This window comes from Equus asinus, chromosome 17 (genome assembly GCF_041296235.1).
Source record: "Equus asinus isolate D_3611 breed Donkey chromosome 17, EquAss-T2T_v2, whole genome shotgun sequence".
Classification (NCBI taxonomy): Eukaryota; Metazoa; Chordata; class Mammalia; order Perissodactyla; family Equidae; genus Equus; species Equus asinus.
This window is the reverse complement of record NC_091806.1, coordinates 30,932,679-30,946,497: the sequence shown is the minus strand read 5'-3', so window position 1 is coordinate 30,946,497 and position 13,819 is coordinate 30,932,679. Positions and strand designations below refer to the sequence as shown.

The 13,819-nt window shown below is 52.5% G+C and overlaps 2 protein-coding genes across 3 annotated transcripts in view; one reads left to right on the top strand and one right to left on the bottom strand.

The window, feature by feature from the left end:
• On the top strand, positions 1-4,018 carry LOC106823605 (proteoglycan 3-like). The gene is made up of 6 exons (XM_044750193.2): positions 1-66; positions 441-574; positions 1,023-1,336; positions 2,007-2,138; positions 2,969-3,080; positions 3,841-4,018. Exons 2-6 carry the CDS (start codon positions 514-516, stop codon positions 3,897-3,899), a joined length of 678 nt encoding a protein of 225 aa, XP_044606128.1. The 5' UTR covers positions 1-66; positions 441-513; the 3' UTR covers positions 3,900-4,018.
• A 3,351-nt stretch (positions 4,019-7,369) lies between these two features.
• P2RX3 (purinergic receptor P2X 3) overlaps positions 7,370-13,819 on the bottom strand; it is a 38,155-nt gene continuing 31,705 nt past the window's right edge. The window contains exons 10-13 of one of the 2 annotated variants that reach the window (XM_070487795.1): positions 11,037-11,130; positions 10,679-10,744; positions 9,942-10,019; positions 7,370-9,517 (exon numbers count right to left, since the gene is read on the bottom strand). In XM_070487795.1, the coding sequence (XP_070343896.1) occupies positions 9,404-9,517; positions 9,942-10,019; positions 10,679-10,744; positions 11,037-11,130 (352 nt within the window). In that variant the 3' untranslated portion in view covers positions 7,370-9,403. The remainder of the gene's footprint in view (positions 9,518-9,941; positions 10,020-10,678; positions 10,745-11,036; positions 11,131-13,819) is intronic. The other variant, XM_014829422.3, reaches the window with a different exon arrangement.

The following is a 13,819-nucleotide window of genomic DNA, read 5'->3' as shown; positions in this document are numbered from 1 at the left end:
AGTATAAGGGTTGCCTCTGGGGCCCAGCAGCCAGAGACCCTGAGAGAAGAGCCTCAGACTCAGGAGGTGAGTGCTCCCCTGGCTGCCCATGGAGGAGGGGTCCAGGGCTTGGGAGGAAGCAGGACCCTATCTGGCAAACACCTCAGAGGTCTGTCCTTCGGACCATAATGGCTACTCTCCTTCCCTCTTCTTCTCCACTGTCAGTGAAATTGGCCCTGGTCCTGAGCAGACGTGTTTCTCCAGGGTCTGGGCTAAGTGTTGTTCCAGCAAGCAGTGATGGAGTTCTCAGGAAAAAAGGGACTTTTCACCTTGAGCCGACACCCTCACGTCCTTTCCCTGATTCTCCAGCTCAGGGTCTGTTCATTGGAGGAGAAGCAAGCTCTCTACTTGGCTCTTTAATAAACCAGTTAAACAAACTCTTCTTCTTTGCCGTGTGACAGGGCCTTTGCAGACACACTGGACAACCCAGGGAGGCAAGGTGGAGCTGTGTCCCTGTCACAAGACTGAGTAGATATGAAATGCCCTCTGCTCCTGCCCCTTCTCCTGCTGGGGACAGTTGCTGCTCTTCATCTGAGTAAGTCCTCCCCTTCTCGTCTCATCTATATTTCTCTTTTCTCCTCTTTTCTGCACCTTTTTTGCACTCGTGGGGCCAAGACCACAGCCTCCCCTCTTCACTTGACCTAGCTCATCTCTGTTAAGATTTCTCCTGGACTCACTACTGTGACCTGAACTTTCTATCAGGGCTCCTTCACAAAGAAAAACCACCCACTCATGTAGGTGAAGGGCTTCTCACAGGTGCTTCCTCCCAACTCAAAATACATACCTGTGGTGTCAGCCAGAAGTCAGGTTCTCATCCATATGTGCATATGACCCAAGAGTTCTTGCCTCACCCAACACCTCAGAGATCCTTCCAGTCTTGTCGCCAGGTGGCGTCCATAAGAAGGCTTGAGTGGGATCAGAGCTGTCCACAGCACTGGAAGAGGGGAGAACTCATCTGATGGTAAGTTACCTCTTCTTCCCAGAGAATGATGACCCCCATTTGGACATCCGAGAGACACAGGCAGACCTGATCCAGGATGTGGAAGGTTCAGGGGAGCAGGAGGGAGAGTTGGCCCTGACAGAGGAGGTGATCCAGTCAGAAGGAGAGGAGGCTGAGGCTTCCACCAATCAAGACATCTTTGAGGATGACCAGGCCATGGAGTCGGACCCAGCAGCCCTAGCTGAACAGTTTCAGTGCCCCAGGGAAGAGGAAACAGTACAATTATGTGGCCATCCTGGGTGCAAGAATGTCAACTACCTTTTGGTGCGGAGCCCCATGGACTTTAGACAAGCTCAGGTGAGTGGCAGGAAAGCTACTGTGCAGGACCAATGGGAGAAGAAGAGAGTAGATCCAACCTTCTGTTTCATATCCATCTAGACTAGTGGTTCTCAAAGCCAAAATACAGATTTCTGGGCACCTTCCCCAAAATTTCTGATTTAGCAAGTCTGTGGCGGAGCCTAATAGTTTGCATTTATACCACATTCCCAGGTGATGATCATATTGTTGCCTGGAGACTGCACTTTGAGAACCACTGATTTGGACGAAAGGCTTTGGTATTAGATAGACCTGTGTTCAATCCCGGCTCTGCCTGTCAGTGGCTGTGTTACCTGCGCAAGTCACTTCACCTTTCAGAGCTTCAGTATCTTCATTTGTAAAATGGAGATATATAGTTCCAAGCTGTTAGACTTCTGGTGAAGTTTCAAAGAGATAATACATGGAAAGTATTTAGAATAATCCCAGGGTCACTGTAAACTCTCAATAAATGGGGGCTATAATGATTCTGAGTATTACTACCACTTCCTACAAGAAGTTCCTGACAACAGAAAATGGAGCAAGCAATGAGACTGAGGGCGGAAAGTAGGTCCCTGATTTCTGAAATGTAAAGGGATGGAGGGATCTCTGCTGGAGACTCATGGACTTGAGAAAAACCAGAGTGAATTCTCTACCCCACCTCTTCTCTCTGCAGAATGTCTGCAGGAGGTGCTACCGAGGCAATCTTGTCTCCATACACAGCTCCAGTTTAAACTATCACATCCAGATCTCGATCACGGGGATCAACGAAGGCCAGGTCTGGATTGGAGGCTTCTTGAAGGACTGGGTAAGTGAGGGGCCAAATCCCAGGTACAGGAAGTTTTTCATGATCACCTCGAGGGTACACCTGCTGGCCTCAAATCTTATCCCAGCAGCTGAGGTGACCTTAGGCAGGTGGTGATGAGCTGGAGCTGGCTTGCACTGGCTCAGGAGAACCACTGATTATGCACATCTCTTCCCAACTCCATGTTCAGTGACTTCACGCTTGTAGCTTGAGATCTCCCATGGTGGATGAATTTACCCCAAGGAAATTGGCAACTGCCACAAGTTCCTCTGCTTTCTCACCTTCCCCCAGAGCTGGTTGTTAAAGACTTACCAGCACACCACTGGTGTCACGAGGTAGGTTCCATGCCCATCTTGGTCACTTACAAGCTGAATGACTTCCTTGAGCCTCAGATTCCTCATCTCTAATGAGGTCCTTCTTCTGTTAGAGTGGTTCTGGGATTGTGGATGAATAAGTGCCATCACATTTGCTACTCAAGGGTGGTCCATGAAGCAGTAGTATCAGCATCCCTTGGTAGCTTGCTTGAAATGCACAATCTTGGGCCGCACCCCAGACCTCCTGAATCAGAATCTGCATTTCAACAAGATGCCCAGGAGATTTGTATACACAATGAAGTTTGAGAAGCCTACTCTGTGTGATGATGCCATTGCCTGCACTCAGGGATGGATCTCTAGGGTATCTGGCTTCTAGCCGGGTGAACAGTGATAAGAGATTATATATGTAGTGAATGTCCAGAAAGGGATACTTTGTGCTCAGTGAGCATTCTCTGGAGCCCCTGAATCTCTCTGTCTTCTTGGACGTCTGCCCTCTGATGCAGCTTATCCCTTCTCTAGTTCCAGTACAAGAGATTCTTCTGGACTGATGGGAGCACCTGGGATTATGAAAACTGGGCCCCAGGGGAGCCTGGAAATGGGAGAGGCGACTGTGTTGCTGTAAGCAGCAGAGGTGAGGGGGACTGGGAAATGGGAAGGGGGGCAATGTGGACTCTTACATACTATCCGTTTGAGCTGTCTCAACACACTCCCCGAAACTCACACCCTCCCCACAATTCGAGAGCCAACGTCCTCTCTGTGAGAAGGGCTGAGATTTAGGGAAGGATTCCTCAAAGCAAAACCAGGTGATGGGGTGCCCAGTGTGGGGGCTAGATGTGGGCTTTCCATCTTATGGCCTGGGGGGTGGTCCTTTCCCTCATCTGATATGAGGGCGACAGATGAGAGTAGCAGATGTGAATTTAAGGGTGGATGAGGGACTAAGGAAAGATGTGGGAATTAGGGAAGGCTGACAGACTGTTCTCCAGCTTCCAACAGCATGGATGAGGGATGTGAGGGAGCTTAGTACAATGGCTAAGACCATAGGCGCTGGAGTAAGACAGCTCCGGATCACATCCCGGCTCTGCCACTGGCCAGTAGAGACACAGGCAAATTATTACCCCCACTAAGCCTCAGTTTCCTCATCTGGGAAATGGGGATGAGCTAGCACCCATCTCTTGGAGTCATTGTGAAGATGAAAGCACTTAATCACCCTGCCTCCTTCGCTGTGGGAGCTCAAGAAACGTTAACTGGTAGGGATGTGTAGGCAACATATGGCTGACTGGTCACAGCCACAGCAGGCAAGGGAGGGTATGAGGTGCCTGAGGAGGGAAGGAGCGGGGCACAAGCCACACTCAGATGGGCAGCTGACCTCACTGTGCTCTCTCTACTGCCAGGGGGTCGCTGGCGAAGAGCTCCTTGCAGCAGGTTTCTGCCCTTCATCTGCTCCTTCTAAGCCATTGGCACGGAGACCCTGCCTTGAAGCCTCCTGCCTTCACAGCTTCCCGTCTGTTCCCTGGACACTGGGCTGGTCCCTTTGTCCCTCCTGGATATAAAATCAGACTTCCCACAGCATCTCCTGACTCGTTTCTTCACTGCTCACTTCAGAGGAATCCCCGGGGTTGGAAACGCCCGGAAACGCTCACTCTTGCAGGGTGGGGCTTTGAGGAAAGTAAAAGGTGGTGGAGGTGGGGTGGGTAGTGGAGGTGGTGTGGGTGGGGGTGCTGAGGTGTTCGGCTGCAGAGCCACCTGGGGGCGGAGCATGGACTCCGGAGGACCCTTCTCAGCCCTGGCTTCGGGATTCCCACCCCTCCGCCCCAGGCTCTGGGGGAAGATCCCATTCGCTGGGGGGGTGGGGAACTGGCCCTCCTGTTTTGTTTGGGTTCACTATGCGGGGTGGAGTAGGGTGAGAGTGGGGCGGCTTTCCAAAACGGAGCTGATCTTGCTGATTCAAGGGTTGGGGTGGAGCAGTGCGATGCCATCTGGATAAGCACGTGAGAGGGAGGAGTTAGTAGTCTTGTGTGGGGGCAGCCTGTTCCTCTAGTCCTCTGTCTTGTTGGCCTCAGATAGTCGCCTCTATTTTGCATTCTTCCAGCCACTGAGGGTGAATTGAAAGGCCCCACCTTCTTCTGAGATCTGTTCCCCACTCCATTCCCAGGAGTGTGGCCGTCCTTCCCACTCCCTGACACTTCTCCCTCTCCCACATCTACAGCCTACCTCCCTAAAGGGGCCACATTCTCAGGAGGGAGGTGCCTCCCAGCAGGAGGGCCTAGGGGCCAGTCAGGGTATCTGGTAGCCTCTGGCTCCTATGCTGTGTCTACAGCCCCAGGCCTCAGCTTCTCTCCCTCACCAGGTGTTCTCTGACCCAGGGGACATTGAGAGACAGCATTGTTGCTGCTCTTTACCTTGTTCGAGGCAGGATGCTGGCTCCCGGTAGGATCTGGCGTTGATGAAGCAGAAGTTCAGACCTGAGACTGGGTATTAAGAGGGCAGACAGCCTTGGATTGTGGGGAGAGAATGAGGGGGGCACTCTGAGACAGAAATACTTCTTTGGGTGTCGTTCTACATGGGGCACAGGGAGAAGGTATAAATATTTCTGCAGATGGATGTGCACATGCGTGTATATGTATTTTGGTGTGTAAGCGAGTCACTCTTTGTATACCTGTGTGTATCTGTGTATGTGTGAATCTGTATATGTAAATGTGCGTAAATATTTGAGTCAGTGTGTATTTGTGTATTGTTTGAGGGTGTACATTTTGTACATCTCTGTGTGTTTATGGATAGGCCTGTGTGTCTGTGGACACCTATGAAGCTCTGCACCGTAAGATGCCTGAATCTGTGTGTGCATGCATGTGTGTACTTGTGTGTCTTTGGCCAGTATGTTTTGGGGTGTGTATATATGTTTGTGTCTGAGCACACCTGTGTACAGGTCTACGTTTCTGTGTGAACATGTATGTGCCTGTCCAGGCATCTGATGGGATGTGGAGTTTCATGAAAAAAATAACAGTCTCCCAGATGTGCTTTCTTTCTAAAGGTTCTGGAGGTGGTGGAACAGGACAGGGCAGAGAACCCCAGGGGAAGCGGGTCGCGAAGAAGCAGCAGGGCTGAGTTCCCTGAATATGAGCGGGCCTCTGACAATGGGACCACGGGTCTTGGGCTTGCCATGAATCTCACCAATGCTGGACCTCAGGGACTGCTTCTGGTGAAGAGGTCTGTCCTCCACAGAGGGGCCTGTCCCTCAGCCTTGGTTGCAGATTGGGTCAGGAAGCTGCTAATCACAGCATGTCAGTCTCCCCAAGGGCTTGGAACGGGGGCTGCCTGGGGGTCAGGCCCCCCCCCAGGTCCCTGCATTGTATACTGCAACAAGCGAATTCTTTTTCGTGTATGTGTGAAGAAGATTCGCCCTGAGCTCACATCTATGCTAATCTTCCTCCCCTTTGTATGTGGGATGCCTCCACAGCATGGCCCATAAGTGGAGTAGGTCCACACCTGGGATCCTAACATGCAAGCCACAGGCCACTGAAGCAGAGTGTGTGGAACTTTAACCACTGAGCCACAGGGACGACCCTGAAACAGGCTAATTCTTGATGGTCTGCCTCTGAAAGAACAGTGGAATCTGGCTTTCAGGGGTGGGAGGGATAGGCAGTAAAGGAAGCTCTGCATAGGGAGCTCTGGGACTGGTATTTCGGCTGAAAGCAAGCCCCTGCTTAACTCTTTGATGGTGAATCAGTTCTAGCCAATCCTGGTAGCCCAATATCCTGCCAGCCAAGACTGGAGGTAGGGGTGGGCAGGGAGAGGAGGGGGCTTAGACCTCTCCAGATTGAAGCTTGCTTGATGCAGGCAAGGGTAGATAAGGTGTCCCTGAAATATCCAGCACTGTCTGTTATTGGGCTCGACTTCAACCATTATATATTCATTCCTTTGGTTGTTTAAGGACTTGCAGTCTTGAACAACCTTTGATTAAAAAGCAAATACTCTTAGGAGAAGAAACTCCAAGGGCCTTATCTCTTAATACCTCTGGGAAGTTGATGGTTACTTGCCGAGAAAGAGGTTTTGTGAGAAGGAACACAGAAGGCAAGGATGTGTGTCACTGTCAGTGGGCATGGGGGGAGGGTGGTTGTGGAGAAGAGAAGCCATTGAAAAGGAGATAAGGAAGCAGAGAGTGCAATGTACACCATTTTTTCTTGCTGGGGAAAGAGGTAGAGTGTGTTTCCTGGTATTCCTTGCATAAGTTGGGCTCTGCAGCATGCTACTGGGTGTGGCCAATGCAATGTGGGAGGAAATGATGTAAGTCTCTTCCAGGCCTGGCCTTTAAATGACCCCCTATGATCTTCCCGTTCTCACTGTCCTTGCCACAGGGATCTGGGGGTTCCCGTGTCCCTGAAGGCGTAGCTACCCGATGGAAGGGGCTGTCTGACCTGCTGTGTGTAGTAAACCTTGAGATTTCACAGCCCACTTGTTACTGCAGCAGAACCTGGTTTAACCCAACACATATAGAAAAGAAGGCACCAAGGAATGTCCTAATTTTTCCCGGACAGACATAGCACAGAAGTCAGGATCCCAGCCACCAGAGTCACAAAGCTCTGGGTCTGAGTCCCTGTTCTACATTTCAAATTTTTTAGCCTTACTAAGCCTCAGTTTCTTCTTCAATAAAATAAAGTTGAGTTAGACAACATCTGTAATGCATTTAGCCCACGGCCTGGCAATGGCAGGTTGTCACTAAATGTTGGATTTTGTGCAGAGTCATTAAGGAAGCAGTGTAGTGGTAGGAATGAGCATGGGTTCCAGTTTGAATTTCCATGTATTGCACATTTCTTCTTCTATGAAATAGGATTAATAACAAACCAGAGCAATCTCACCAGGGTTGGTGTGCGGGTCCATGTGATTATGTCGGTGACTGTATTGAGGACACCAGGATGCAGGGGAGACAAGTTAGCTATTTTATTAGTACTGATGTCAACCCGAAGTCTAGCACACAGAAGCGCTAACTTAGTTCAGCTGTGGGAGGACAGTGTCAGGCTCACACACACGGGTTCAGGCCAGTGTGGGGAAGGGGAGGGCTGGGGGAGAGGGCCCCTCCAGGACACCGCTGCCTCCATCTCCTCCTCAGAGAACGTCCTCAGCCCCAGCCAGGCTCCTGAGAGCTGGATTCACTGGGAATGCCTGTGTGTCTCCTGGTTGGAGAATGCAGTGCTGTCTTCATTGATGTTGTCTGCTCATCAGATCTCCAGACACGGCCTTATTCTGGAGGCTGCTCCTGGGGTGGAGCTGAGGGGTGAAGACTCAGTTGAGGAAGGGGGATGGGCCTTATCTGTGGGAATCTTACCCCTTCTCCCCCTGCAGTGGGGGATCATTGGGGTTGGGCCTTTGCAAGTGCTCACTGCTTGATCGTCCCAAACTACCCCCAAAGCTGCCCACACCCCCTTTCTCCGCACCTTCCTTAGAGGGGCCAGCCCTCATCTACAGTTAAGTTCTTTTCTGCCAAGTCCTCATGGTCATGCCCACACTCCAACTTTCCTGGAGGCAGATTTACCGTGAAGCTCATGAAGCACACTTCAGTGCTGTTCACTTGCATGAGCTCCTTCTTATGCCTAATTTTTATTATTTTTTAAAAAATGCCCCAATCGTATGTGCATCAGTCTTCATAAAATCTGGACCTGCTCCTGCACTCGGCCCTGGTGTGATTTCTGGGCCCCTCATGGGGTGAGAGCCCAGAAGGGGAAGGGGAGGTCTGGGCACATGGAGGCAGGGGTGGACCAGATGCTCTCTCCACAGCCTTCCCAGCTTCCTGTTCTTGCCTCCTCCCCAGAGAGGCAGGACACCTGGTTCCCTTTGGGCCACTCACTATGACATAAGTCATTTCCCCCTTTGGCTTCCATTGCTCATCTGTGAACAGGAGAGTGGGCAAGATGTTTTCTAAGGCCCTTTAGTTTCTAACATTAGGAGACTGACCACTTTGTTAGGACCCTGCGGGGACCCGCCCGCTGATCACCTGCCCACAGGGCACTGGGGCTCACTGGAGCCTTTTCACCAATGTTTTTAAGGAGGATTGCTGCCCTCTTAGAACAGGGCCCCAGGTCTAACAATCACATCACCCTGGGTGTGGCCTACTCTGGCTTCTGGAGTGAGGGGACCCACATGGCTATAAGTATGTGGGAGCCCCAGAGAGAGAACAAGAATGGCCCCTTCCCTGGGTTGGGGACAGAGCTGTGGGGGAGGTAAGGACAAATTCACTGACAGTCATGCCTCCTATTTCCTTGTGAATTTGGGACCCACCCAAGTTGGAGAAGGAGACCTCGCACCACTGTCTCACTGGTCTCTCCTAAAATGGGGCCTGCCTGAGCTCCCGGGAAAGCCTGGGGCTTACTCTTGATTCAGCTGAACCTAATCGTGGTAGAGTGGAGCAGGTGGAAGCAGCAGGGCAGACGCCCCCTGACGTTCATTCTTCTCTTGTGCAGTGTGGGCAATGGAGTTAGACCTGGGTTCAAATCCCAGCTCTCCCGCCTCCTGGCTGTGTGGCCTTGGGCACATGACTGTCTCTCTGAGCCTCAGGGTATCTTCAAAACAGGGGAACTAATATCTACCTCATAGGATTATTCTAAGGATTAAACGAGATAATGCATGTGAGAGTGCCTGGTACTTGGTAGGCCCTGTGGCCACTCATTATTACTATTCTTATGTCTACTCTTTGGAAGGGGGATGACTCAGGTGCCACTGCCCTGGGGGTCTTGGGAAGCAGATTGGGGTGAGGCAAGGGGTGAAGGGAAGATAGAGGTCTTAGCAGGGAGTACTACCTGTATGTCGGAGCCCTGTGGGAACAGCTGGTCCCCGGCTGTGGCCTCATGAGATGAGCAGCAGAAATGAGAGCCCCTCCCCTCTCCCATCCTCCCTTGCCCAGGTGGGATGCCCTATGGGGAGGCCCGGATTCCAGGGGTGAGCATGGGGCCCTGGGAAGAGGCCCTAGTGGCCTATGGAGTAGGCCCCTGAATCTGTGGACTGCTTCTCCTCCGTGGTCTGGTCGCTGGAGAACACTGGGTTGGCCGAGGCAGCAGCTTTCAGCGTCATCTCATTCACCTGCAGGCAGAAGGGCTGGCTTTTTCATGCTCTCACTATGGGCGAGGTCCTCCTAGGGGGCTCCATTCGACAGACTCAGCAGTCAGGGCTCACGGCCTGTTCACTAGGGGGCTAGAGCAAGTCTGTGTGATCCTGAGCTCCTTTCCCTGCACCTCAAGGACAAACAGAAACCTGAGCTAACTCATCACAGGATTTGTCCCGCCCTAGAGACAGACAGGGGATGATGATGGATGGGGATGCTGACAGCGATGACCTGCACAGCCCCAAGATTCTCCACAGAGAGGTCTCCAAACCCCCTCTTTTCTGGACTCCCCAATATACATTGAGGCCCAACGAACTTCCCTTGGGAAGTCCCCAGAAGGTGAGCCACTGAGAGTCCCTGGGTCTTAGTGGCCCTCCCTGCCCTGCCCCTCTACCTCCTCACCTCCTCAAACTTCTTGGCTTTGTACTGGTCGGCCCCCTTGAGGAAGTTGAGCAGGATGATGTCACAGAGGACAGTCCCCTGGAGGAAGAGAGGCAGGTGGGCTCAGAGGGGCTGCCCTGGGACAGGTGGGAGCAGGAGGGCAGGAAGCAGCAGGCTCAGGCGGACCCTGAGCTGCCCGGGCAGTGGGCAGGAGTGCCCTCGGGCAGAGAGCAGGCCAAGGGTCAGGGTGAGTCCCCCAAGAGGCCTCACCAATGTTTCCTTTTGGAAAAATGTCCAGGGGCTTTGCAGAATGTCTTCATGACCTGCCTCCCCAGCTCCTGGGGGTGACCCCAGAGCAAAATGCAGAGAGAGGACTTGGAGGGAGAAGCAGAAGGACTGAGGGGGTGGAAGTCCCTGAGAGTGGGCTTGCCAGCCAGGATCGGCTCCTCCTGAAGGCTCCTCAGGTCTGTGGAACCCTGGTCTCCTCGCCCACCTTCATGGTGAGGGACAGGAACTTTGCATTGGGTGGTGCCTCCTGCTAGTGGGGAGGCTGCTGAGGGAGGTGATAAGTTCTCCATGACTGGAGGCCTTCATGTAAGGGCCAAGCCAGCAGGGAGGGGGTAGAGGAGAGGAAGCATCTGGCAAGAGGTTGGGCTTTACATTCTCGGCAGAAGCATTCTGGGTCCCACCGACCCCCCATGCCAGCCGGGGCCCCACCCTGACCGGCCTCCTGTCAGAGCCTGGAGTGGCAAACTCACCACTCCCACGGAGGTGAAGGCTGCCACGGAGCTGATGATGGTGGGGATGATGTTGAACTTGCCAGCCTGCAGGCACAAAGACCAAGGGGAGTGGGCAGAGGGTCCAGCAGGGCAGAAGTGAGGCTGAGGCTGAACTTGGACTCCCAGCCAGAGAGGAAGTGGAGCTAGAAGGGTTCTTGGGGGGTCAGCAGGCCCCATCCCTTCATGGTACAGGTGAGGACACTGGAGATGTGACCAACCCAGGGTCTCAGAGCCGGTCAGCAGCAGGACCCTGCCCCCGAGAGGAGCCTCTTCAGGGCCCCAGATGGATCTGGGTTTCCTCCCCTGACCAGCCCATCTGCCCAGCCTAAGCACTCACATTCCCATACACCAGCACGTCGAAGCGGATGCCAAAAGCCTTCAGGAGTGTGCGGTACTCGCTGCCGTCCTCCATCTTGTAGTACTTGGCAAACCTGGAAGCCAGAGGCAAAGGTGGGTCCCACTGTGGGCTCCTTCTTGAGACTTCAAGGTCCTCTAGAGCCTATGAGCCTCACTTACTGAGCAACCCTTACCGATGGCGTGGTGGGACACCTGCCACGGTCCTCCCTGCGTGGTTAGCTGACAGGCATCATCTTAGGGGCTTGTTAAAAAGGAGGAGTCCCAGCCTCCACCTCAAACCCATGGAATCAGCATCTCTGTGGCAGGGCAGGGGAGGGGGCCAGGACTCTGCCTTTTAAATAATCTCCCTAAATGATTCTGATTTGTACGAATGTTTGAGCCATGCTGGACTCCAAGCTTCTTCAGTTCCCTTTGTCTGCGTATCCCATGTCCTGGCTACCTGCAGATGCTCACCTCTCCAGAGGCTTCTCAGCCTGCTTGGGTTCAACACCTGGCTCTGCCACTTACCAGCAATGCAACCTTGGGCCAGTTACTTAACCTCTCTGAGACTCAATTTCCTCATTTGTGATTGGAATACAAAAGTCCTGCTTCATAGGGTTGCCGTGAGAACTGAATGAAACCACACACATGGGGGGTTTAGAACAGTGCCTGGAACACCGTAAGCACCCAGGAAATGTTCGCTGATGTTGGCTGTTGTTATTGCTGAAGAAATACATTTGCATTTATAGAGAGGTTTAAAAAAGTCCTTTCAGACACCTCATCTCATTTCACCTTCACACAAACTTGTGGGATGGGGATGTGATTGCTCTATGTTTTAAATGAGGCTCCAGGGGTTACATGACTTGTCCAGGGCCATCCAACTCTCCGAGACTCAACGCTAGGTTTGCTGACATTCAAGATTTTGTCATCAACACCTTCTCTGCCTGGGATGCGGGGTGCCAGGAACTGTACTGGGGACGGATAAGAATGATCACATTTAATTCTCACCAAACACAGTGAGGCAGGTGTTCACACTCCCATCTGGAAGATGCCTGTGGTGGTGAGGGGACTTACCTTGTAGTTTCACAGGTAGGAAGCATTTGACCTGCATTCATCTTTTGGCTTCTAAAGCCAGTGCATTTTCCTCCATGTGGCTCTGCCCATCTCAGGCAAAACTCTATCATTAGCCAAGTGTAATCTCTTTGGGCTACTGTCCCACAGCTGTGAATACTGTAAATACTGGTGCCAGTATCCCAGGAAAATGGTGAGGATTAAGTGAGAGGATGGGGGTGAAGTGCTCAGAAGCTCTGTAACTGGGGGGGTGGGGGGGATCAACAACCATCTTATTCCGGGCTGCTGCCTCCCTTTCAGTGTTTCCAGCCCCCACGGATTCCTGAGCCCTGTCCCAGACCTCTCCCAGCAGAAAGGTCTGAGAAACTCCTTCCCTGGAATTGTTGAGTGATCGATATGATGCTCCCCCCCAGCCCCAAGCAGGGATCTTTGGATTTGAAACTGTCCAGCAGGTGCTGACAGAGAGAAACTGGACTTGTGGTGGTGAATGCGACGTAATGTATACAGAAGTCAAATTATACTGATGTACACCTGAAATCGACATAATATTATAAATCAATGTTACCTCAATAAAAAGAAAAAAGAAAGTTCCAAGCAGGGAGAATGAAATGCTCAGCCCAAGTGAATAAATAATGGAGGGATTACAGGCCTGGGAGGAAGACCATCTGTGGGGAGGAGTCATCTTCAATCGTGAAATGTTGACCACTGTCTGCTCTGGCCATGGGAACTGTGGAGTCTAAATCCTGGCTCCATCGCTGGCTGGCAGTGTGGCCTCTTGTGTGACTTAACCCTCAGGGTTTCACTTGCCATGTCTATAAATGGGGGTGCTCAAGCCCCCTGGCAGGTCTGTTGGCAAGGGGGGTACACGCTGAGACCCACCCTTCGAGGCAGCACTCTCTCCACGCCTACGCCTGCACCCTCAGTCTCTGCCCTTTTCTGCAAAGTCTGCTTCCAGCAAGCTCCCTACCCTCTGGTTCCAGTTGGGTTCAGCCAGTGGAAGGCACCTACAGGTGATCAGAGGACAGGAGGGAAGAAGAGTGAGGGTGTTTTATCCTTCAGCTCCTCTCTGCTGGGCCTCTAACAGCGGGTGAATTCCACCTAAGGCCCAGAGCCTGGAGGGTGGCCTGTCCTACAGCCACACCTCTCTCCAGGTTCTGGGCACTGCTCCCTCCTCTTGGCCCTGCCAGCCTATGTAGGAACAGCTTTCCTGTGGGGCCAGCCCTGGTCCTTCCCTAGCCTTCTTGGTTCCCCTCTCCCTGCATGCACCTTTGTGAATAGTCCCTTCATTCGATCACCCCTTTTGAGACCACCGACTGTTTCCTCCCAGGACAATGACCCTTACCTTCCCCATTTCACAGAGCAGGCGGCTCAGATCTGCAGAGGTTTAACTGGGCCAGGAAGGTGTGTAGGAGTACAGGTGGCCCATTTGCTGTCTCTGCCTGTGCCTGGGCACGGCCGGAGCTTGTATGGCTGAGTGCTGCACCTGCTGCCCAGGTAAGGCTGAAAACTTTCAGTGAGAAAGAGGTTCCCTGGGAGCCTGACTGGGGAGGTGTTTCCCTGTGGCCTTTGTAACTGAAAGGACAGGCAGGGGAGGCAGGATGATCTTCTTGAGACTGAGACTCAGAGTAAAAGTGAGAGTGGCCCCAGGAAGGAGGCTGAAAGAAACACAACTACCTAACCTCAGGAAGCAAAGGCTTGCAGGAGACATTCCCA